Source organism: Trachemys scripta, chromosome 15 (genome assembly GCF_013100865.1).
Source record: "Trachemys scripta elegans isolate TJP31775 chromosome 15, CAS_Tse_1.0, whole genome shotgun sequence".
In the NCBI taxonomy this organism is placed as follows: domain Eukaryota; kingdom Metazoa; phylum Chordata; order Testudines; family Emydidae; genus Trachemys; species Trachemys scripta.
The window spans coordinates 6,150,124-6,176,776 of NC_048312.1; the positions used below are offsets into that span (position 1 = coordinate 6,150,124).

General features: G+C 40.4%; 1 protein-coding gene across 1 annotated transcript; it reads left to right on the forward strand.

Moving 5' to 3' along the window:
• Window positions 1-530: 530 nt before the first annotated feature.
• PPTC7 (protein phosphatase targeting COQ7) lies at window positions 531-26,269 on the forward strand. The gene is made up of 6 exons (XM_034791155.1): window positions 531-1,246; window positions 15,008-15,187; window positions 18,290-18,488; window positions 21,309-21,432; window positions 22,722-22,851; window positions 24,345-26,269. The coding sequence occupies exons 1-6, from the start codon at window positions 1,045-1,047 to the stop codon at window positions 24,401-24,403; spliced, it is 894 nt and encodes a 297-aa protein (XP_034647046.1). The 5' UTR covers window positions 531-1,044; the 3' UTR covers window positions 24,404-26,269.
• Window positions 26,270-26,653: the final 384 nt, after the last annotated feature.

Here is a 26,653-nt window from a genome sequence, read left to right on the forward strand (position 1 = left end):
CTGTGTGTGTATGGGGGGGAGGGGTTAGGGGTGTGTGTCTCACCCCTCCCCATGTAAACCCGAAAGCTTTAAAGATAAGCAGCTAAGTAAAAAGAATCCAACTATGCAGTATTTCTTTTTAACAAGGGCTCAGTCAACTCGATGTTAGCCCTGCATAGTTCTGATTGATTACCGTTGAACTCACTTGAATACGAGTAATTTTACCAGGTGTCCCACAATCAGCATAGGGAAATATGGTCACCCTAGTCATGAGCTACAACTATGGAATTACAACTTGCAGCTGCCTCCAACTTGACTGGAGAGGGGGACTCCAATCCAGGTCTTGTCTGGGGGGGACTACAACTTCCAGCATGCCACGCTCCAGCCAGACTAGAACAGCGACCGTTCGTTGCCTAAGGGCGCGCTTTTTGCCGCACTGCACCTTGGGAACTGTAGTCCTCAGCCTGTTGCATACTGGGACTAGGAATCACCTTTAGCAATAGAGGTGATGGGAGCGGCAGACATCTTTTCCCTTTTTATGCAAACGAGTTGAGGCCGGTAGCTCAGGCGGGTCCAGCCGGACGCCCGCACAGTACAGGCGGTCGCGGCGAGGTCCCGGATGCTGGGGGCGTGTCCCCAGCCGGCGAGGCGGGGTCAGTGCCGGGGGCGGGGTTGACCTCACTCTCTCCCCGTAGTCGCGGTTGCCGTCCGGGCCTGACCCCTGGAGCACGCGAGCTGAAGATGGCGGCGGAGCGCAGCGGGCTGCGGAGGCGGCGCCGCGACCACTGCCGGCTTTGACCGACCCGCGCGCCGGCTGCGAGCGGCCTCTCAGGCGGAGCGAGCCGGCCGGCCGGGCCGGGGGAGGCGCTGAGGGGATCCCAGGGAAAGCCGGGGCTGAGGGGGGCAGAGGCTCCGGGGTGCCCCGCGCGGGGACCCGGCTCCGAGGAGCGGAGCGGAGGTCAGGACGCCAGCGCTGAGGGGGAGGAAGCCTGGCTTGGCCGTGGGCAGCCGGGGGGCGGCTGCAGCTGAGGTTCCCCTCGTGCCGGCTGCCGGGCGGCCCGCGCCATGTTCTCGGTGCTGTCCTATGGCAGGCTGGTGGCCCGGGCAGTCCTGGGCGGGCTCTCGCAGACGGACTCCCGCGATTACAGCCTGGTGACCGCCAGCTGCGGCTTCGGCAAAGACTTCCGCAAGGGCATCCTCAAGAAAGGCATGTGCTACGGGGATGACGCCTGCTTCGTGGCCAGGCACCGGTCCGCCGATGTGCTCGGTAAGTGCTCCCGCTGCTTCCCTCCCGGCCGGCCTCCCTCCCCGCTGCCGGCAAGGGGCCGCCTTTCACAGCCCATGTGCGGGTCACTTGCACCATAGACACGGCCCCCCAGACACGTCAAAAGAAAAGGCCTTTGCCAAGCCGGGCTCCCGTGGAGGGGCCGTTCCTAGCCCAGACAAGGCCTTGGAGAAGTGGTGGACTGACTGCTGGGTGGTTAGGCCCAGCCTTTGGTATCTGACCTGTAATTGCAAGGCTGAATGTCTGTGAAAAGCAGAAAGGCAACTGTTCATGCAGTGCTCTTTAAGTGGTAAAAACTGAACAGTGTGGTAAATAACTTTTAACAGCAAAGGTCATTGAAACAGACACTTCCTATTTTCAGTGCACACGATGCCCTTGTCAGTTGAAAGGCAAAGTGACATTGAGACGGGTTTCAAATGTCAGATTTCACTTTCAGCACCCGGTTTACCTTGGTTACACAGTACCGTTTTGATTTATATGCAGGACTACTCTGATTCAGATGTCATCACGAGCAGTGAATAAGTCAGGATAATTGTTGTCAGTCTGTAAATAGTAATATTGTGGGGGCGCATGATCTTTTTCAGACATCATTGAGGTTGAATTTTAATCAAAGTTCAGGGGTTGAGCTGCTCAGCAATTGAATCAGCTTTGCACCATAACTTTATAGTACTAAAAAGATCTTAATGGAGTTCCAGCCTTTTTTGATTAGACCATAACAGTGGGCTTGTGTTGGAATATGTCATGACTTTGTGATATTGGCAGCACTTCAGAATGTGGAGCTTCTGTGGTAACTTGATTACTTGACTATGACGGAGACGTTATTTCAGAAAAATATCTAACTTGGTGATAGGAAACAATGTTTCCGTTCACCTTTAAGAGAGCTGTGGATGATGCTGTGGCTGTCCGGGAGACATGGAAATCCTATCCGTGTGTTCAGTACTCTGCATCTTTTCCACTGGGTCTGAGTCTTAGTCTTTCCCTCTCTTCTCTTCTTCTTCTCCCCTCTTCCCCCCCATTAAAAGTAGCTGTCAGACTGCTGTATCTGTGACCCATATTGGCTGTTTTTTAAAGTTCAGTACAAGTCCAGTGCTGATTGATCACTGAATGTTCAGTCATCCATCTCCCCAGAAATGAAGCACCTGGGGAATTTGTTTGTCAGATAGGTGGACTCTGTGCATGGGAGGGGGAGGAAAGGTGAAAGGAAGGTGGCATTTTCCACTTAGTGGATCTACTGACTCTTCATTTTTTTTTTTTTTTGGTACCATAATTGGTAGCCATACCATATTTGTGTGCTGCTCTTTTCCCAGCCCATCTTGCCTTCCCGCTGGACTCAGCAGAGAATTACAATGCCGAGTTCCTTTGCATTAATTTTTATGGCAACATGATGACAATCACAGGATTGTAACTTTGCTGCAGGGTCAGGCAGAAGAAGAGTTATTATTCAAATTCAAATATACTAAATAGGAAAGCGAAACAGAAAATTACTGGCAGACTAATAGAATTTATAGAAGAAGCCATCTTAATTAGCTTTTTATTTTTCTAACATTAAAATGTACCAATAACTTCAAAATTACTTTATGCTCTGCGGACATCAGAACCCAATATAATTCTAGATGACGTAAAAATTCATCCTTATATCTCAATGCATATTGCTTTAAATCATGGCAATATAGGACTGGAAGGGACCTTGATAGATCATCTGCACTGAGGCATGACTAAATATTATCTAGTCCAGGGGTCGGCAGCCTTTCAGAAGTGGTGTGCTGAGTCTTCATTTATTCACTCTAATTTAAGGGTTTGCGGGCCAGTAATACATTTTAACGTTTTTAGAAGGTCTCTTTCTATAAGTCTCTAATATATAACTAAACTATTGCATGTAAAGTAAATAAGGTTTTTAAAATGTCTAATAAGCTTCATTTAAAATTAAATTAAAATGCAGAGCCCCCCGGACTGGTGGCCAGGACCCAGGCAGTGTGAGTGCTACTGAAAATCAGCTCCCGTGCTGAAGGCGGCACGCGTGCCATAGGTTGCCTACCCCTGATCTAGACCATCCCTGGCAGGTGTTTGTCTAACCTGTTCTTAAAAAGCTGCAATGACAGAGATTTCATGACCTCCCTAGACAATTTGTTCCAGAGCTTAATTACCTTTACAGTTAGGAAGTTTTATTTTAAGCCCATTACTACTTGTCCTGTCCTCAGTGGTTAAGGAGAACAATTTATCACCCTTTTCTTTACAACAATATTTTATGTGCTTGAAGACCGTTTTCATGTCCCCTCTTGGTCTTCTCTTCTCCAGACTAAACAAACCCAGTTTTTTTCAATCTTTCCTTGTAGGTCATGTTTTCTAGACCTTTAATAATTTTTGTTGCTGTCCTCTGGACTTTCTCCAATTTGTCCACATCTTTCCTGAAGTGTAGTGCCCAGAACTAGACATAATACTCCAGGTGAAGCCTTATCAATGCTGAGTAAAGTGGAAGAATTTCTTCTTGGGTCTTGTTTACAACACTCCTGCTAACACATCCCAGAATGATGTTTACTTGTTTTTTTTTTTTTTCCAGTGGTATTATATTAACTCATATTTAGTTTGTGATCCATTATAATCCCCAGATCCTTTCCTCCAGTGGTACTTCCTAAGTAGTCATTTTGTATTTGTGTAATTGATTGTACTTTGTACAAAGTGTAGTACTTTGCATTTGTCTGTATTGAATTTCATCCTGTTTAGACCATTTCTCCAGTTTGTCCAGACCATTGTGAATTCCACTTCTGTCTTTAAAAAAACTTGCAGTCCCTTCCAGTTCGGTATCATCTGCAAACTTTATAAGTGTACTCTCTATGCCATTATCTAAATCATATATGAAGATATTGACTAGACCAGACCCAGGACAGATCTCTGCAGGACCCTATTCAATATGCCCTTCCAGCTTGACTATGAATCATTGATAACTCCTTTCCAGCTAGTTGTGCATCACATTATAGTAGGTTCATCTAAGCTATATTTTTCTAGTTTGAAACGGTCATGTGAGACAGTATAAAAAGCTTTAAAATAGAGATGCATCACTTCTGCTGCTTTGCCCCATCCACCAGGATTGTTACCCTGTCAAAGAAGGATTTGTTTTTCACAAATCCATGTCAACTGTCACTTATTACCTTATTCGCTTCTAAGCGCTTACAGATTTGATAGTTTTGTTATTTGCTTCATTATCTTTCTGGGTACTGAAATTAAGCTGACTGGTTTACAATTCCCTGGGTTGTCCTTAGTTCCCTTTTTGTAGATAGGTACAATATTTTCACTTTTCCAGTCCTCTGGTGTATCTCCTGTCTTCAATGAGTTCTCTGAGGTAATTACTAATGGCTCAGAAATCTCTTCAGCCAGTTCCGTAAGTATTCTGGGATGTATTCGGCCCTGCTGACTTGAAGACGTATAAGAATTCCTTGGACAAGTTAACTTGTTTGTTTTCCTATTTTAGCCTCAGATCCAATGCCATTTACACTGATGTGAGCTATGTTAGTTGTCTGATCACTGTCCGTACTGACCTCCTCTCTTCTTCCTGTGCTCCTCCCAACCCTGTCTCCTTTTTTGTCTTGGTCTCCCACCTCTTGTCCATTTGGCATCTTTTCTTTCCTTAAAATTCTCTTCTGTAAACTCTTCCTATGTCTCCAGACCCTCTTGCATTTGAAGTGTTGCTTTGTTTTTTTTATTTTGGTTTCCTGTTTTCAGAATTTTTAGGGCTAGTTTTTCATTTAATTTGTTTAATGAAGGGCCTTGTACATTTAGTATTATAGTGGAGCAGAATACTAGCACTTTGGTTGGTGTTTGGAATAAAAAACACACCCCTGATCGACATAAGTTTCACTGACAGAAGCACCAGCACTTGTTGGGGTGGTTTAATTATGCCAATGGGAGAGCGCTCTCCTGTCAGCATAGAGTGGCTACCCAGGAGACCTTACAGCGGCGCAGCGGTACAGCTGTGCAGCTCTAAGGTCTGTAGTGTAGACACAGCCTATATAAATATATTTGGACTGTTTACATTTATCCTTCAACTGCAAAGTCTTTTTTTCCATTTAGATTTGATTTTTCCTATTAGTCACTCAGTGACAAAAGTCTGCCAGATACTTTGGCAGAGTAGTTTATGAAGAGCAAGCCTGAGTGGGTTGAATGTGGGTGTGGAGCCACTCCCATTCAGTGGAAAATTTGCATGGGTACTTGGGATTTATTCTTTCTTGGGTCAAAAAAGAGTTGACTAACATCAAAGAGGCTACATATTTTTTCCTCTTTTTAATAGCCAAAAGGTCAGACAGTTTTGTTTTTTAGCATAGAACTGTTCAAATAGGAGCATTGCCAGCAGATCAAGGGACATGATCATTCCCCTCTATTCGGCATCGGTGAGGCCTCATCTGGAGTATTGTCTCCAGTTTTGAGCCCTACACTACAAGAAGGATGTGGAAAAATTGGAAAGAGTCCAGCAGAGGGCAACAAAAATTCTTAGCGGGCTGGAGCACATTACTTATGAGGAGAGGCTGAGGGAACTGGGCTTATTTAGTCTGCAGAAGAGAAGAATGAGGAGGGATTTGATAGCTGCTTTCAACTACCTGAAAGGGAGTTCTAAAGAGGGTGGATCTAGACCAGGGGTCGGCAACCTTTCAGAAGTGGTGTGCCAAGTCTTCGTTTATTCACTCTGATTTAAGGTTTCATAGATTCTAGGACTGGAAGGGACCTCGAGAGGTCATCGAGTCCAGTCCCCTGCCCGCATGGCAGGACCAAATACTGTCTAGACCATCCCTGATAGACATTTATCTAACCTACTTTTAAATATCTCCAGAGATGGAGATTCCACAACCTCCCTAGGCAATTTATTCCAGTGTTTAACCACTCTGACAGTTAGGAACTTTCTAACTTTCAGTTTCGCGTGCCAGTAATACACTTTAACGTTTTTAGAAGGTCTCTTTCTATAAGTCTATAATACATAACTACACTATTGTATGTAAAGTAAATAAAGTTTTTAAAATGTTTAAGAAGCTTCATTTAAAATTAAATTAAAATGCAGAGTCCCCCGGACCGGTGGCCGGACCCGGGCAGTGTGAGTGCCACTGAAAATCAGCTCGCGTGCCGCTTTCGGCACGTGTGCCATAGGTTGCCTACCCCTGATCTAGACTGTTTTCAGGGGTACCAGATGATAGAACAAGCAGTAATGGTCTCAAGCTGCAGTGGGGGAGGTTTAGGTTGGATATTAAGAAAAACCTTTTCACTAGGAGGGTAGTGAAGCACTGGAATGCGTTACCTAGGGAGGTGGTGGAGTCTCCTTCCTTAGAGGTGTTTAAGGCCCGGCTTGACAAAGCCCTGGCTGGGATGATTTAGTTGGGGGATTGGGTCTTGATTTGAGCAGGGGGTTGGGCTAGATGACCTCCTGAGGTCCCTTCCAACCCTGATATTCTATGAAATACAAAAATGCTGGTCATCACTCTGTTTCATGTGTGCTGTGTAATTCAAAGCTTGAAAAAATTACTACTAAAGTATATATCAATCTATATCAGAGACTACTAAAGTATATACCAATCTTTCATAGCAAGATCCAGGACAAAACCCTGATGAAAAGTCATGTCACACTCATCTTGCAGCAGTTGGTAAAGGGGACGGGACTGGGATTACTACCAGTGTTCTTGAGGCTTTATCTTTCCTGTTAATCAAGAATTGATAAGTATCTGTTAAACTTGCAGCCATACTCCCTGTCTGGAAGGGAGAACAAACTCCCCAATTCAGACTCCTCTTCGTGGTTTTCTTTTCTGGGATTTCCTTGGCGAAAAGAAGCCAATTTCTATTACTATCCCTGACCTCTGTTTCTGTTACCTTCATGAGTATTTCCATTGCATGCTGCTGCTATCCATAGTTTTCGTGTGATCGTTGCCAATTTCATGGCTGTCGAGGCTTCCAAATGCTGGCCCAGAGCAGGGCATTACTGTCCAGTGTAAAATTCAAATTTGGCAACTATTCCCTCTGCTTAAAATCTAGAGCTTGGGAGAATGTAGTGTAGTTAGTTAGAACTTTAGTGAATAGTGCTGTATTTGAAACTGAATGTGGCAGCAGTCTGTCTAGTTACAAGGTAGTCCTGCTTTCCATTTTCTTTTTTACACTGTAACATATTACTGTAGGTAGGTTTAAAAAAACTCCCACTTTGTGTCAGTCACTTTACTGGGCAGGAAAAAGGCCCAAGGGAAAGCAATCAATGGAGGATCTGCAAAAATGATCAAGATAGTGTCAAACTATTTTGGTAGATGAGAACAGGAATGTGTTCTCTATCTGATGCCAGAAGGGCATGGAAGGCAATGTTAAGATTTTTGTTTCTGAAGACGTTGTTCAGAGAAACTTGTGCTGGATCAGACCAATGGCATGCCTAGTTCAGTATATTGAGTGTAATCCAGGGAGGTTAGTGGTTGTGTTTAAAAATAAACACATACATTAAAAGTTGTAGACCCATGAATTAGGTGTAACATTTTTACTTAATATATGAAGAATGAGCTAAACAAATATTGTCTTGTCAATAAGATAGTTTCTTTGTAGGTATGTCAGGGAATATGGCTTCTAGCAGACATTTTTCTCTGAGGGATAATGGATATGTCAACAGAACTCTTAAATACTGCTTGGATGTAGCCTTTTGGAAACATGATTCATACATCAGCAAAACAGCTTTTATTTGGTCTTTTTCTTAACCACCGTTTCTGTAACGGTGTTGAACATGATTTGTTGGCCTGTGCTTACAGTTAGACGCATGTTCAGCCACACCCACGATTGACATTCATGAACAATATGCAACTTTCCTTGCATACCCAAGGCATGAGTGTGGCTGCCTGAAGGGAGAACACTGTTCTGTCAATTCTGTGCAAGGAAACAAGAAGCAAAACTGAACGCAGTAGGCAAAGATCAAGCCTTGTCTATGCTGGTGAAACTTTGCAAAAATATCCCACTGTTGTTTACACTAGTTCATCTGCACTTGTTAGCAATATTGGGAGCCTTAGTGTAGACAGGTGACAGCGTTTTAAATACTGGGTCAATTAGATCTGTTCTGTGCAGGGATAGATTACAATGCTTCCAATGCCCGCAGCAGCTGGCAGTCCAGGTACACAAGAACTCCCAATATTGCTCAACACTGTGATGCTGAACTAGTGTTAGCTATGCTGGGAAACTCTTGCAAAACTTCCCTAGTGTAGACAAGACTTCACTGTGTTCCTGTAACTCTTAAATCTGTTGATAAGCAGTTCCTCAAATGACAAGTTTGTGTTAAGCATTTGGAAAGTTCCACTCTCTCCTATCCGTCCTCCCTCCCCCCACCCAAAAAAAATGGCCTCCTACTTGGCTATTACACTGATCCCTGCTCTGCTGTTGAAGTTAGTAAAAATGTTGCCACTGAGTTTGAGAGCTAGATCTGGTCTTGCATGGAAAATTGACCTAAAGGGGATATAAATTCACCTCAGTTCCCGTGTCCAGTTTGTGATGCACCTTGCCACTACTCGCACTTAGCATGAAGCAGTCTTTTCTATGCCTGATGTGATTCAGCTCCCTGAAACCACTAGCCTTTGGCCCCGCATGCACTGACTTCCAGGTCCCCTCACATCTCACCCTCTCTGTACAGGCAAGTGCTAGGTACACATCAAACCTTGAGTCTTTGGAGAGCTCCGTGCAGTATCCAGTTTTTGTCACTGACCACTCCCGATAAAGTGAGAAGTGTATCCACAGTTTGACGAGTACAACTGTGGGTCAGGTCCTTTACAACATCACAGCACTGAGCGAGAATGAGTAGAAACAACAACTGGTTACACATATAAAACAAAACATAAAATGCAATTGTAGATCTATGCTTATTAATGGTTACATTTCCTATTCTAGAAAATAGATTTTCTCCCAAGGATTCAGTCTTTGACAAAGCTGCTGGTTTTCAGTCAAAACCAGGATTCAAGTTTCCATGAATATCCCTATGCCCTACAAGGAATTTCCTCAGTAAATGGATACCAGAATGGTGTGTTTGCTTCTTGTTTCCCCAAAACTCATTGTTTTGACCCCAGACTCCCTGTTTGTTCTCCAGTGTGCTGGCTCCAAGTTGTCTTCCTATCCTTGGATTGACTTGAAAGGAAAATGTAGCTGCCATTGTGTTTGGCTTACAAAGCTTAATCTACATAGGAACCTACGCAAACATGAATATACATTCCTTTGTCTGGCAAAACCAGTTCTTCACTTCTGCTGGGGAGTAACACATTGATATAAACTATAAGGACATATTTTCAGTATATAGACATACTTTTAAAAATCTGTACATACATTTCACAATGATATTAATAGGTTTCAGAGTGGTAGCCGTGTTAGTCTATATCAGCAAAAACAACGAGGAGTCCTTGTGGCACCTTGGACTAACAAATTTATTTGAGCATAAGCTTTCTTGGGCTAGAACCCAGCTCATCAGATGCATGGAGTGGAAAATACAGTAGCAGGTATAAAGGAAGGAAAAAAACCACTCCGGTTTGGCCAATGTGCATGGCAGAGGGGCATTGACTCCAATGTGAAACTGCAGAACTGGAATTAATTTGCAAACTGGTCACCATTAAATTAAGCCTGAATAAAGACTGGGAGTGGTTTGGTCATTACAAAACCTAATTTTCCCCCATACTAATTTCCCCCTACTGTTACTCACACCTTCTTGTCAACTGTTTGAAATGGGCCACTCCCATTACCACTATAAAAGTGATTTTTCCGCCCTTGGTATCCTACTGTTCATTAAATTGTCTCGTTAGACTGACTTTCCACGTGGTAAGGCAACTCCCATCTTTTCATGTGCTGTGTATGTATACCTGCTACTGTATTTTCCACTCCATGCATCTGATGAGGTGGGTTCTAGCCCACAAAACCTAAGGCCTAATAAATTTGTTAGTCTCTAAGGTGCCACTATGATATTAATGACCAGCGCGATCCCAGTTTTCATTTGAGAGCTCTCACAAGATTCTTTATAGATAAATACTATGACACCAATACGTTGGGTGTGGTGAGTTTGTCAGGCCTGATAGCTGTTGCTGTTACAGAATAGAGAACTTTTGCCAGTTGTAATCGAGGGGGATTTGGGGTCACAATGGTTTTTAAAGTATCTTATATATGTTGGCTGAGTATGTGGAGGGGAGGAATGTGCACAACTAACCCATCCGTTGTTAGCTTTGTATGTTTGTTGTTTTCCCCTCCAGTTAATTTATAACTATTGCTGAAGTTTATCCAGCATGCTGAAAATGTAATAACTTCAAGTGGTATTTGCCACATTTTGATTCCCTTGGGTTTGGCACTGCAGCCTGACTTGCTTCATGCTTTGCTCTGAGACTTCTGAGGGTCCTCGATGTACTCCGCCGGGTACATCTACACTACAGCGGGGAGTCGATTTAAGATACGCAAATTCAGCTACGTGAATAGCGTAGCTGAATTCGACGTATTACAGCCGACTTACCCCGTTGTGAGGACGGCGGCAAAATCGACTTCTGCCGCTTTTTGTCGGCGGTGCTTACTACCACCTCCGCTGGTGGAGTTAGAGCGCCGATTCGGGGATCGATTGTCGCGTCCCGATGGGACGCGATAAATCGATCCCCGAGAGGTCGATTTCTACCCGCCGATTCAGGCGGGTAGTATAGACCAGGCCCTTGAGAGGTTGGATGAAGCCAGCTTCACAGTAACTGGTGCACATGCAGTCTGTAATTTGGCAGTAACTCTAGTTTAGCAGGATAACTCCCATAAATGAATGCTGTAGGAGAAGCTGTAATCCAGGGAATCTTGCCCTTCACATGTTTTTCTTTACCCGCTGACGTTATTCCCTTTTGCCATGATTTATGTTCTCCTATACAGAAGCCCTGACTTAACCTTTTGCATGCTTTTGAAAATAGAGTAATACATATGTCCAAGGAAATGGGCTTCTGTAGGTGTTCTGACTTTTACTGAATATACTGACAAAGTCAAAGAACTTAAATTTAGTAATTCTTCTGTCACTTAAGCAACATTTTAAACTTAACTAATTACTGGGTTATATAGGTGTTCAGGGTTTGAGGACATTGCATGTTATGAAATATGATGGAAGTATTAAGTAAACTGAAGTTTAACAATGCTGTTAACTCAAGACAACTACAGTTTTGATTATCTTTTTGTATTGCTGTTCTGTGCCCAAGGTGAAAGCCAGGTAAACAAGGATAGTATAAATCAGTACAGCACATTCCGATTTCTCAGCAGCAACATAACAAGTACCAGTAGATTAGTTTTGAATTTTATTTCAGTGAAATCTGAGTTGATGTGCTATTATACTCCTAGAAGTAAGTCTTATCTATATATCAGTAGCATCTGAAGTTGTCTTAAATTCTTCCTTTTTACTGATCTTGGAGTGTCAATTTTTCAGTCTATTATTCAACGTATTGAAAAATATTCAAAATTTCTTTGCTGAACTTCAGCCTCCTTGACCGCTGAAGAAAAGAAATAAAATAAAGTAACTCTTTAATCTGAAGCTATGTCACATTCCTTTCCTGTACAATAACATACTTTACCCTGACAAGTTACATGTAACTTTCTTAATTTAAAAAACCAACTGGTCTGCAGGACTGCATGGCTCAGGACTGGGAATTAAGAACCTTTTAGTGCAGGTCAGAAACTGCTCAGGTTGTTACTGTACATTGCAGATGTTACTATATAATGGCTCTTTGACTTGCATTAAATGAGCTGATGATCTGTCCTCTTTCTGGAGAACACAGATGTCCACTGCTACATTTGGTCCCCTTGTTGGTGTCTTAGAAGAGAGAGGCAAAGAACTAAATGAGATGGGGGAGAGGGGAGTGAGTTATCCTCATTCCTAATAGTCCTTGTAGGGCAAAGTTGAGGCACACAGGTGGTCCAGTTTGGGAAGCTTGTACTAACAGGATCTTGACAAGCACTAAAATTACTGCACTTAAACAACAGAACCTAATCAATAGTCTTTGATTCTGGAATAATAAACTAAATGTCTTGATAAATCTGTGGTTGCTCAGAATTTTAAGTTGAATGCCATCACCTTTAAGGAAACTGATCTATTGATATCCTCAACCCTCTCCCCCATAGGAATATTTCAGAGTATTTCACTGGAGTCGTTAGGGTTGACATGTTTAACTGGCACCAGAAACAAAAGAGTTAAACTATTCTTAACCTGAATTTATGCCTCTTGTGGAGAGGCTGTTTTTGAAGGAACTAGAAGAGAGGTTTCCTGGGATTCTTTCTCGTGAGCTCTGCTCCAAGTTCTTAGACGGATGATCTTCTGTGTTTTTTTTTTTTCTGCTCAGAGATTTTAAGAGTGGGGTTTGGCTATTGCATAGTGTACTTTAAAACAACAACAACCCCCCCGTTCCCCAAGCAGGTGTCTAAAAGGTTGTGCACTATTTTTGGGAAAAATCTGATGAATGTCGATGAGTTATACAGAATCTGGCTCTAACCTGCTGTTGGATTATGTAGTTCATGCCAAGGTCAATTCTAAATCTTCCACTTTGATTTCAAATGACATCCTATGTGAAGAGCATTTGTAGATGAACAAATTGCATTTTACTGTTTAAATTTTCACTCAACTAGAGGTTAGTTCTATCCTTTTTCCAAAATACATCTTTTACTTAAGCATGCTCTGAAAGAGTGACTCATCATGCAGTATCATGAATAATAGCTTCATCTATTCCCAAAAATACCATACAATACAGAATATTCCTTCAAATTATGACTTACATGCTGAAGATCAGACAGATCCACCAAATTAAATAATGGAAACATTTTCAAATAGGATTTTTCTTATTGGGTATCTGCAATCTATCTTAATATGTCCCTCAGACAATATTTGAATGCAGTGGTGTTAGCATTAAGAAAGGATTGTGAAAGACTGTACAAATATTCTAGCCAAACAGACAGCACTTTAGCATTAGCTGTTAACAAACCACCACACTGCTATCATTTAAAAGCTTTAAAATCACTATGTGGTCAGGTGAGCCGGTCATATCTTATAAACTATTGTAGCTCAACTTTCTTTTGTAGTAATTTAATTCTATAACTTCCTTTTTTATTGTGATTTATCTTAATCTTTTACTGCCCTGTCACTTTAAAACAAGTCTTGAAACGTTTTTGCTCAGCACTTATAGGGTGGCTGGTAGCCTTGGATAGTAATTTGAAGAAGTAAATTGGTTGTGTTTGTAATGTTGTCAATCTGCTACTTAGTTATTACATTTTTGTTTTTAAAGTGTCCCTTGTTCTACCTATCCCTCTGGGCTTCACTTTTTTCCTTCTCTCCCTCACCCCTTGTATCCCCTTGTTTCCTGAGTATGAATACCTTATTGCTCCCTTATATTTTTCTCTCCCACTCCCCTTGCAAAATAAACAAACAACCCCTCCCTACGCTACTTTTGGTCAATATCTCCCCCATTGCCATTGTCCATGCACCCCTTCTGCCATAGGAATTGTAAATTTACCGTGCACCTAATGGCCAAATGACTAAACTTACCAAAGATAATACAGAAAAGGGAAGAAGTGTGGCACTGTCAAGGAATGCACAGCCCTGCAGGCTTTTTGGAAAAAGTTAGGATGGTGGGGTCTTTACTAGAGTCCTCATTGGATCCAGTTCCAAGGTTCATCTCTTGTAGCCTCTGGCTAATAGGTGCCTTGAACTTTCCTCCCTCTACTTCCTATTCCTACTAGGAGAGAGAAAAGGAACATTCTCTCTCCTCACTTTCACATCCCAGAGACTCCAGACGGCTGCTGGAAGTGAGGGACTCTGCTAATTTCCCCCCTCTCCAGCTCCACTGTGCTCTAGCGTTAGCACTTGCCTCTGCTGCTGCTCAAAGCTTGGAAGAGCTTTATCAGAGTGAAACTGACCTGATTCACGGGCGATTCAACGCTGTTCTGAATAGCTACAGTGAGCCCTAGTGCACTTTAACTCTCTCGCTTGGTTAAAGGTGTAAGCAACCACAGAAGCGCTGGAGTGCTCTTTCTGCTGGTGTAGAACACAACATTGCATTGATTTGAATAGTTCACATTTGGAAGCCTTTCTTCAAACACTTTTTATTGATTGATTGATTATTGGAAATTTACTTTCTACAAAAGTTGCCACTCACGAAAGGGACCACCTCACCGTGACTGAGCAGCAAAAGAACACCTATCTGGCGATATTGGATGGGGAGGGAGTTTTTTCTGCATTATCTTCATTTCTGTTCTATTTAAAATCTTCTTTACCCTCTTTCTTCCCCAACACTCATTAGCCCACACAGAGGAAGGGATGGAAGTGTAATTTGTATCCCTGAAAAGCTACTTAACTATCCAAGAAATCTATCTTTATAGCAAAGTCAGTCTCTTCACAGAACATCATTCTAAGTTTTTTTTTTTTTTTTTTAAAGCTTTAGACTTTTAATCTGTTTTACTAGCTGTCAGATGTGTCTGGACCTTTACCCCACAGCTAACATTGGAAATTCACTTAAATATGTGTACTTCTTTAAAACCAAAAATTCCCTTCCAGGTCTCTCATGATATTCTGTTAGAATATCTCTGTCATCTCACTTCATAGTAAAATTGTAAATAACTATTCGGGAAAAAAATGTTTAATACAGAAATATGGTTAGCAAACTGTGGTGTGTTTTTAGCTATTGGACCGTCTATGTATATATGCTAGAATGAAATGAATATCAAACTGTTTGAAACTTTTGTTTTATTAACAGTAAATTGTTTCCCCCCTCTTTTTAGGGGTAGCAGATGGTGTAGGCGGCTGGAGAGACTATGGGGTTGACCCTTCTCAGTTCTCAGGGACGCTAATGCGAACATGCGAACGTTTAGTAAAAGAAGGACGGTTCGTACCAAGCAATCCTGTTGGAATTCTAACCACAAGTTATTGTGAGCTGCTGCAGAACAAAGTACCTTTGCTTGGTAAGAGCAGCAAATATTGTTCATTGTGCATGTCCTCTAGACACAGATTTGTAGATTCAAAATGGTTTTAATGTTTAAACTTAGTACACCAGCACGACAAACCAGGGCCAGCTTTTTAATTTAAAAAGGAAAACGTGAAATGAAATTGCAGGTCTGTAACCAGTGTGTCTTGTGAGCATCTTGCAGAATGGATACAAAATAAGTTCCTACTGAAGTCAGCTACTCACTATATGTTCAACAAACTCCTTCTCAATTTGAAACCTTTTAGGCGTTTGTAGTTTTGTGACTAAACTCAGCCTGAACCCATATTTTTCTGAAGATAGTAACAGGATACTCTGGTTACTGGGTCTCCTTGCCTTACTGCTACTTTTGAGCTTCCTGTGCAGTGTGGGTTTTAGACTTCACTGAATGTCATTTAAAGGGACTGTACGCTAAATGGCTTGTGCTGCACAGTCATTGGTATCCTACTGTATGTCCTTTTCTTTGTGGGAAGAGATTATATGAAGCACAGCTAAAGAAATATGCTACAAATAATGGTTTGTTAAATGTTGTGCACCTAGTATGCCTTTGGATATGTACATTAACTCCCTTGGAAAGCAATGGGAATTATGAGTGGACATGAAGGCAGAATTTGGCTCTGAATAGGCAACCTTGGAAACTGAACACTAAGGGGACACTTAAAAGGTTTCAGACCAAGAGCGAGTTACTCTGCCTGACTCACATGCTTCTCACCTGACCTTAAACTTCTTTGCCAAAAGAGCTCTATGTAAACTATATTTAGCTAGAGTTTGCTGAGCTCAGAAACAGATGTTCACTTTTTATTATACATGTAAAGAATGGGTACAAACCCCAGAAATGACCTTGTCACTTAAGAATAGCACTGCTTAGTAGTTCCTTCGGTGGGTTTCAGTGTTTAACGATACTGGGGCTGTTTGTACAAAACAGTCAAAGTAAACAAGTGATCTACAAGATGGACCACTGGTAATGAGTTCTAGCAGCTCTTTTATAGAGGGAGGCAACTTTGTGCTGCTTGACCTTTCAAATTCTCAAGAGCCGCATATGTTGTCACAAGATCTGCATTCCACACATGGATTTCTAGTTACAGTACCTGTTAGGTTAGAATATGAAACTAATGAACCTTAGTCTTTTCTGCCCTTTCTTCCCTTCAAAGCACTGTAAAGAGTCACTTGTGGTGGGAGTTATTCTCCATGTTTTTATTCTTTAGCCCCCCCACTCCCTGATCTTTTTATGCCATATCTTGCAGTAGTTCCTCTGCTTAAGAACACCAAAGTATGAACTATCTTTCCTTGCTTGTGGCCTGATGCTGGTTTCCTCAGTGCAGAATCCTGCAAATACTTGGACATGAAATAATAAGGGAGAGGGAGGAAAACTGAAGTTATTCCAGGCACAATATTTGTGTTGCAGTGCTATTTTGTCCATTCTGTTTTGGACTCCATTAGTTTCTTAATTCTGGAGTCTAACCGTCTACTTTTTGTAAGTGTAAAGTGATTTTTTGCTAATCTTGCTTTCTTTTAAGCTGACATGATTTTTACTTGCCCTTCTCTAAGGTTTGGGGGAATCAGGGTCCTATATGAACCCAAGAGTTAGGACTTCATTGCTCTTCAATTGGAACAAAGACCTCTGTCAAAGGTAGAAGAGTTAATGGCCGTGTGCTAAATAAAAGTTCTGGATCCTGAGTCTAGCTCACTGTAAACACCAGGGTCTATCAAAAACGCAGCTGTGCTTTGAAATGTCTTCTAGTGGAAAATTCCAATTTTTCACTAATGTATGGTATCCGCACGGCTGCTGGAGATGGTTTTGAATAGTGTGAGAGAACGCTTTAGCTTCAGTTGTACTTCACATTCTTTAGGAAAGATTTGGTTTTTCTAGTTAGAATTACCACCCTCTTTAAGGAAGTCAGTGTATTTCCTTCTCTATGAAGGACCTGGACAGTGTTGGCCCTTTTCCAATATAATATTTGCTGTGGTTTATCTACTGTCACCATGAGCAACCAGTCACAGGTGCTACATTGGAATGAATGAAAACTCTACAATGCCCTCAGCATGAGTGGAATATTTCTGAAATTATCAGGGATGTTTCAATTCCTCCCCTTCTTATTCTACATTTTAATCCATTTAGAATGGTAATTACAAAAGTGTTTCACAAAAGGAAATTTAGTAGGAAGTTAATATACCAAAAACAAGACAAGAACTTTCTTTAAGACCCCCCCCCCCCAGAGATAAATACTGAAGACAATTGCAAAACTATCAGTTACAGAACAAGTGATCATGTTTGAATGAACTTCTGATAGTCCTAGTTTAAAAACTTGGCATATGCTGTTGTAAATGTTACAGAAACTTGCCCAGTTGTCAGGATGTTGATCAGCCAGCTATAAAGTGTCTAAGCAGCTAACCGTATATTGGAGCTAATTTCTTGAGCTTTAAAGCAATGCACTTATTTCTGAATGAATTCTATTAATATACCGTACATTCCTCTTAAAATCTAGACCTCCTTTGGAGCCAGTCTTACAAAGTTTTTTGTCTTAATAGGAAAAAGGAGCACGTTCGTTGCTCTGCCACCAGTACTGGAACAATGTCTACTGACCACTTTCATTAATCTATTTACTAGTTACAAATAATTTGTAGTAGTGAATGAAAGCATGTGGACAACACCTAGCCTAGTGTAAGTGCTACAGAATCCTGCTACTAATACCTTCACACTAATCAGAGTTTCATTATTTAGCTTCAGAGTGGTACTGCCTGTAAAATAAGCCTCCTATAGGAGACTCTGCTGACATAGCAACACCTAAATATTTTGTAATAGGAAATGTACTGGAATGTAGCAGCACGATATGATGAGACAAAGCTGTAGCTGGGGTTGGAAATGATTGCAGTAATCTCAGTGCTTTGTTCTTCCTCTTAATGCATATTCACTTTGTTTTGTATTAATGGGTATTTACTTCTCTCTTTTGCCAACAATGATAGGTAATCTAACAGCTGGCCTAAGAAGAAAATCTGTTGAACAGACAGATCCTATAATGTATATGCTGCTACTTCTAGTCTATCTCCAGTTGATCTAATGTAATTTATTTTTCCCCCCTAGGAAGCAGTACAGCTTGCATAGTAGTTTTGGACAGAACAAGTCATCGTTTACATACAGCAAACTTAGGAGATTCTGGATTTCTGGTAGTCCGAGGAGGAGAAGTAGTACATCGGTCTGATGAGCAGCAACATTACTTCAACACTCCATTCCAGCTGTCAATAGCTCCGCCAGAAGCAGAGGGAGTCGTCTTAAGTGATAGGTGAGATGGGGAATTAATCAGAAACATGGATCAGGAACTTGAGATTTTCTTCCCAAGGGTTCACGGTTCTGGTCTTTGTACTGAAACTTCACATACAGGCTTTTAATAATGCTCCCATTTGAAATGTGAATCCCCTTCCCCACCTGCTTTTCTTCAAGGTAGTGTACGCATTTCTCAGGCTTGAATTTATCAAATCTTATAGGCTGTTGCCATGGTCTAATCTCTGCTCGGGGTAGCAATGATCTTGATTACATGCAAGTGATTACTTTCTGTAAAGTTAGGTGCACACTGAATATAAAGCGTTTCTGATATCCTCACAGGGACTTGTGTATTATGGAACTGTTCTGATGAAAATACAAATATACCTGTTTCTGTACATTGTACACCATAAACATTTCCTAGCAATGACTTCACCTGTCATGCGCTGCAATATCTAGACACAACAGGAAAAATGCAGGTTGTTGTAACCTTCCTGATAAATTCGATTGCTTCTGCGATTTAAGTTGAGCTCTTAACATTATTGCAATTGCAAATAGCTTTTGGCTGCTGCCTCTTTATTTAGCAGCATTTGTAGGAGCCTCAAATGCAAGTTAATATTGGCCTACTAATGATTCAGTATTTGGTGCGTTTTCTTTTCTCCTCTTTGTAGCCCATCTAGGGTCAGGGAAGATGGCATAAAATGTTACTCTATAGTAAGCTTTATTTATTTATTTTAAACTAAAATAGGTTCCATAAAATAATTCTCCTATGTAAAGTACATATTATGCCATTATCTGGAAGAATATTGAAGCATGGAAAAGTAACTGCCAGGCATCCGGCTGCAACATATCTGCAATGAGATGCAAATAAAGATTGACATAGTTATAACACACAGTGCACAACTAGCTAGCAAAGCTGGCCTAATGTATAACACTTTTTTTTTTTTTTTTTCTCTTCCCATTTGACTTAAGTCAAATACAGTGTTCAGGTTGTTGTATACTGCAATAGTGCCTCATTTTTATTGTGGGTTTTCCTTCCCAACCCCCATGCATCATTTGGGACTGATTGGGAATACACTAACTTACATAACCAGGCAGTGAGGTAGTGAATACTTGAGGAACAGAGCAGGGAAGCATGTGACTGCAGCTTGCATTTCAGTACAGTTAAGTTTCCAGCAGCACACTCTGTTCAATCAAAATGAGCAAAACTCCCTTTTGGCAGAACTCCGAGCTCAGAGATGGGAATGTTACAGAAGTACACTCTGTCCAATAGAAACGAAGTCATTTCAAAAGAGAGGACTAGCAGAGGACATGATTTCAAAGCAATCTGTATTTCAGTGCTGGCTAATAATTTTTCTAAACTAATGAAACTTCACTAGTGAACTCTAAAACACAAAATGCAAGACATACCTCCTTGTCTAATGTCTGTCCTTGGGCTATTTTTATAATAAAATAAATGCTTTTTGTTGACTTATTTGGTAATTATTTTATATAAACATTGTACAAGTTACATTTCTTAAATCAAAGATTATAGACTCATTAAAGTGCTCTTTCTCTCTTTTTTTTTCTTTTTCTTTTTTTTATTTCTTTCTTTTTTTTTTTTTTTAATCCGGACTATAGAAAGTGATAGAGCTGTGTCCAGGGAATGCAGTATGAATCTGAAGTTCTTATTCTGAGGTTGTAGATTCCAAATTGGGCAAGGTTTGGGCTTTATAACTTTTAATACCAAAAAAATTCTTTTGAGGATGTTTGGAAATAGTTCCAACTACTGATTGTTCTTTGTGTATGGCTTTAATTATAGGAAAGTATACAAAGAGTGAAGGGAGGAGAGCTGTCATAGGAATTTGAAATCCGTGCACTTTAAAAGTCCTCTTTATTGCACAGTAACAGTACATTGTTCTAATAGTTCTTGAGTGAAATCTAGGTATCTGCAAAAGTAGAGTCCATTACACGAAAAGACAAAAGTAGCTATCAAGAATAATGTTCTTGGAAATTAGAAAAACAAAGACTAGTCATCATGAAATAAGGGAAGTGTGAGATGATCAGCTTTTAAGATGCCCACACTTCCACTCTGACTCATGGTTATATCAAGTCACCTAGTCTGTTGCACTCTTAACATTAATTGCAAAGGTAATTAAAAGTCAGAGTAAATCTCAGTATTTTTCGTCTATCGACTAAGCTTAATGTTAAACTGGTTCTATCCAAGTGAGAGTCAAGTGACCTAAAACTCTAATTCTGAAATGCGAACCTTTCTGAAATTACAAGCTTAAATCACAACCCTGCATCCTTCGATGGTGTGCTATGCATTTTTTTAATCCAAAAATCTCCCGGCAGGATCTTGTCTATGCCAAAATAAATACTTTCTCCTGTGTATTCTGCACCAGTGGACTATCTGGCTACTGCCCACTGTTGGTGATGTACCTAAATAGGCTGAAATACTTTGGAATCCTTCTTGATAAAAGGTGTATCCAGTAAGCAGGCTTGCCGTTTCAATCTTAAATTAGCCTTTCGGTTATAGCCTTGTTCTGCATACTTCAAACTGCAGTACCGCCTGATGGTTACAATGGAGATATACTTGCAAAATATATTAGACTGAAGAACTATCCCAATCAGGCATTTTCAGTGCAATTCTCTGGTGTAGTGTTTCAGATGCCACCTATTTGTGATTATACTTCTGTTATACTGGCTTTCATGACAAACTACACTGCTGTATTTTTCCAGAAAACAGATTTCATAACATCAGTGAATTGCAAAACCTATTGATGCTGTAATTGAACAGGATTTGGTACCATTAGCATAAGCTAATGTCCATTTCTTTGACATGGTGGTGTTCTCTTCACAGCCCGGATGCTGCTGACAGTACTACTTTTGATGTTCAGCTAGGAGACATTATTCTGACAGCAACAGATGGACTTTTTGATAACATGCCTGACTATATGATTCTTCAGGAGCTAAAAAAGCTGAAGGTAACTGAAAATGAAGTGTGTGCCGTTGAATTTCGATACTATAACTCTCATCTAGAATATGAATAATGGGCAAAAGTTGTTACTTCCTCTTAAATGTTCCAAGAATGGCTTTTTTACGTAACAAATTAATACAATGGTGTTCTGATTCAACAACTTTATCTGGGGTGACAGGATTGTTGGGCTTGAAAATACAATACAATTCAGCTGTAAAAGCTGAAAATGGAGTATAAGAACTAGTATAAACCTGTGTAACATCCTTGAGGAAGCTATTTTGATATTATCCTGCATATTAACTTTTCAGTGGCCTTTCATTTTGTGGTTTCGAAAGAGGCTTGTCTGCTGATAGGATCTTATCCCTGAGATACTTTCTGTCTACCAACAACTTTCAGTAATTTAAGTGGCTGCCTTGTAGACAAAGTGAGTCGGAGATGCTCTAGGAATTGTCTGAAGGCTTGCCTGAAATTTTGCTCTTTTGTGGGTAACAAGAGAAATTCTCATTATTTTCCACCAGAAATCTCTAATCTTTCATCCATTTTTCCAAACAGCATTCAAATCTGAAAGGCTCCATTTCAGTCTAAAGCTATGGCTAGGTTAGGCATTGTGGGGTTTTTTTGGTTTTGTTTTTTTTAAAAGGTGTAGTAGACGGGGTTCAACACCTTGAAAAATGTGTTGGTGGGGTGCCTAGGGTTGACCATTATCTGCTAACACTTTTTTAAAACAACATATTCTTAGTCTAGAATGGATATACATGGCTCTAATGTTGCAGGGGAAACGTGAGCTCCACCTATTGGCACATTTGGGTAAGACCGCAAATAGAGATGTGGGTTATGATGGAAAGTTGAGCCAAGAATTGTCAAAGCCTGTTCACTCCCCAAACTGTTAAGGAAATTCAGATATGCTCAGAAATTTGTCCTTTGTCAGATTTAAATGACCACTGTCTACAAAGACAGGGAGGGATAGCTCAGTGGTTTGAGCATTGGTCTACTAAACCCAGGGTTGTGAGTTTAATCCTTGAGGGGGCCACTTAAGGATCTGGGGCGAAATCAGTACTTGGTCCTGCTAGTGAAGGCAAGGGGCTGGACTCGATGACCTTTCAGGGTCCCTTCCAGCTCTACGAGATAGGTATATCTCCATATATTATTTATACCTACTATCTAACTTGCAACAGAAAGATGTTTATTTTCACATCATGTTAATTGTATCACTATTCCAATAATGTGTATGTGCCTGAATAAAATTCCTGTGGTGGGCTGCTCTTGTAAGAATAACTTGTTCTTCCATCAATTTAGAATTCTAATTATGAGAGTATACAACAGACAGCAAGAAGCATTGCTGAGCAAGCTCACGAACTGGCATATGACCCCACTTACATGTCACCTTTTGCACAGTTTGCATGTGACAATGGATTGAATGTGAGAGGTAAGATTTCCTTCTCTTGGGTAACATAAATCTGATGGTGTCAGATGCAGTTCCTTTGTTGAATGCATGCCAGAGTTCCTGAATAGTAAGTGATCTTGGGTATGTTCTGGGAAAGAAGGATGCCAGTCATAATTGGGAGGTAGTGTGATCCAGTGCATAGGACACTGACGAAATAGTCAGACGTGTTCTATTTTTGGCTCTACCATTGACCTGTTGTGTGGCCTTGGGCACAGCATGTCTCCCCTCTTTATTTTCCCTCCCATCCTCTGTCTCGTCTGATTAGATTGTAAACTCTTCTATAGGCATTACCAGAATACATATAATAACTCTTGTTTTTATTTTAGTAGTCTGTTTGTAGAATGCTCCCCGTTCATCTGACATTGTTCAGTCCCTTTGCCCTCTGTGATCTTCCTCTTCCATTCTCTGGAGAGGTCTCTAGTACACCTGGCAGAGTCCTGAGGGTTCCATTTAATAATTCACTTTAAAGAAAGGAAAAAGTCTTCCTAATGTAGTGGGCAAGGCTGCCTTCAAGGCCCATTGAAACCCCCTCCTATTGTTGGGGGGGCTGTTAGCCTGTGTGCCTCTCTCATCATTCCATCTGCCTTGTGGGTGTGACTCTCTAATCTTAACTCCTGCCAGCCAGAGAATTTATTGCTAGCTGTGCAGAGCACCATCATTCGCTGCTTCCCTTGTGACTGCTGGTCCTTTGTATCCACAGGCTTAATGGGAGTTTGTGTAACAAAATACCACTTCACAGAGTAACTTCACCAGAACCTTACACTGCATTCTTACAGCACCACAACCCACAATCCTTTTTAATGGGTTTTGCAGCTGAAGAGTTTGGTAGCATCTTGCATTAGCAAAATAGATCAGTAGCCCTCTGAGATCCTTGCAATATATCATGTGGGTGTGTATACACCTGCATTTTGTATAGTACAAGTCATTTTGTTACTGCAGACACATGCACTACAAAATTATAAGTTTTTCAAAGACTATTAAACCCACTCAGCTGCTTTTCAAATGTGAATAACAATCCCCTTTAAGGGGAGGTATCAAAAGACATTCCTTATTTTTGAGTGATTTACTAGGTCTGAGTTCAGTGATGTACTGAATCAGATTTTAATATATGTTCAGACTTGGAGGGGGGAAGAAAATTCTTTTAAAAGATCATTTGAAAAAGGCTTTCCACTTACCTGTTAAAAACAATGCTGACGGTTCTCACTAATGCTTAAAATAGTATATAGGAAAGTGCTTTTCTTATAGGTATCTCTGATGCCATCAGTTACTTTGGAAAAGGAAGTAGAGGAGTTAAAGGCTTTTAGATGCATGTGTCTAAACATGTTACTAATTTTGAATCTTGACTATTTTCTTAACCAACCCCCCCCAAAAACCTCCATGTAGAATTGTTTCATCAAACTATCCATGCCTTATTTCATTATGTAGTTTCCTCATCTGCTCTTCAGATTAAAACATCTGATTTTCTTCCTTTACAGGGGGAAAGCCAGATGACATCACCGTCCTTCTTTCTATAGTAGCTGAATATACAGACTGATTTGCCTAAAATGTCAATGTCTGTTTTTCATTATTCTGGAGTTTCTAGCTTCGTGTGTACTGTTTCCTGCTGGCAGGATCACGTTCTTTCTTTGCAGCTGATCTCAATGGCCAGTTACTCAAGCCTGTTGCCTCTTATGACACAATTGAGATCCTTTAAGAACCACTATTGTAGTACACTGGTCTTCGTCTGCCAGCAAGAAATGAAGAAACTTAAGGCATGAAGCTTGTCTCTCAAAACTTAGTAATCATTTCACAAGGTGGGGGAAACCAGATCCATATGGTTACTACTTCTAAAATGTGACTAGTTTCAAATGACTGATATTGATTGGTTACAATTCAAAACTAGATTTAATAAATAAAATTGATAAACCCTCCACAAGAGGGTGTATTACTATTCTGCTAGAATCAGCCATTCTCCAACAAAGGAGATGTTACAAAGCATACTTCCATAAACATAATCTTGTTAGTGATAGGTGAGGGTTTGTTTATATATAAACTCCAATTTTCAAGGGGTTTATAGCTGCTGTAAACATTTTGCTCTTGGCATACATGGTGTCAGCCTTAGCCTTTTCTAGTACAAAATTTGAAAAAACAAAATTAGTTTGAGCTGTATGGATGCACAAGTGTTTTGTGATTTCAGGTGCTTAATCGTGATCTTATACATGAAAGTTTTTTTGCAAATAATTCATCCGTAATGGAACCTGGTATCTCTGGATGTTTTTTGGCAGAGGGGAACTTTTTGTTTAAAAAAGGTTTATTAATATATTAAATTGCAACTCAAATTCACAAAAGCCAGAATATTCAAAGTTGAGGTTTAGCATAATATCCTTAATCTGTCTCTGATCAGCATGTGGTGACATGCCATTATGCTGCAATATCTAAGAATGATGGGTTGCATTAAGAACAGATAATCCTCAGTTCTGAACTTCCTTGCTTTTGTTTGCAGAGAACTTTACTGTTAACTAGGCATAGTTTGTGTTAATATTGCCATTCTTGCTTTGTATAAAATAGAATCTGTACCAAATTAATTGGATTGTCATGCTGACTCAAATGTGCACCTCTGCTTATGCTGTGGCGGCAGCAGCAGTAAGTATACAAATGGAAAATAGTTAACTAGCAAAATTTACATTTCAGTAACTGATATTTAGGGTTTTCAGAATGAACCTTCATGATGTTTACAATTATTTAATAGCCACTTTGCAATATAGCATTTCCTTATGAATTTTAGTAGCTCGCAATTGTTTCCCCAATTTCTGCAAGCTCTCTTTCTGAGGTGCATAAAAGCTGATAGCTATAAAGATCATATATATTTTTGGTCAGTTTTTCATTAACTTTTTTTGCTGGTAGAAAAGTACTTGGAAATAAATTAAAGCCATGTTTTATATAAAAGTCAGGTAACGATGTTTAGATGAGTGCAGTTAAACTTGGTCAGTAAGGAATCTCTCCTTATCTGAAAGGAGATTTTACTACCTGGTTCATTGTATTAAAACTGTTAAGTTTTTGAGGAAATGTCAAATTGTTAAAAGATTTTTTTTTTGCTGGAGTTGTACTGTATATTTGCATAATGGTATGTCAAGCTTTTATTTAAAATCACTTAACATGTACCATGTACATGTCATTTTACTATATTTTAATGCATCATGCTTGTAACAGGCATTTCATTTATGAGAATGAGTGATTAATTTGGAAGCTGTTCAGTAATTTATCTGCTAGTCATAAATTGACCTAATTTAGATATATTTTCAATCACCTTGAACTACTTGTCAAAATGCCTTAACTACCCTAACTTGGCCAAAATAGTAGTAGTTTGGTGGGGATATGGGAAGGATTATACTAATGAAGAAAATCTTAATGTTACTTTTTTGTATATACAATATACAAAAAAGTAAGTGAGTGGCAGACAACTTAGCACAAACTGTTTGCAGTCCCTTTTTAATTTTTAAAATTTGAGCAAGCTGTATCTAGGTACACGTTGGTGGAAGGAATGTATTCATGCTGCGGTACAGGGCTTCATTTCTAGTGTTTGAGGAATGTTTCTCAAATCTGGACATTCTCTACACTAAATTCTCCAGTATTTACTGTCACAATTCCTTGTTAGAGCAGACTTGATCAATTACAATCTTTCCCTATTCGTGAACTTACTCTGATATTATGCCCCTGTAGAGCTGGACTGTTTCCTTACTGTATAATCCTGCTTAGCCCTCCCTGTTCACTATTTTCTAGAACTACAAATTAGGGTATGTATGTG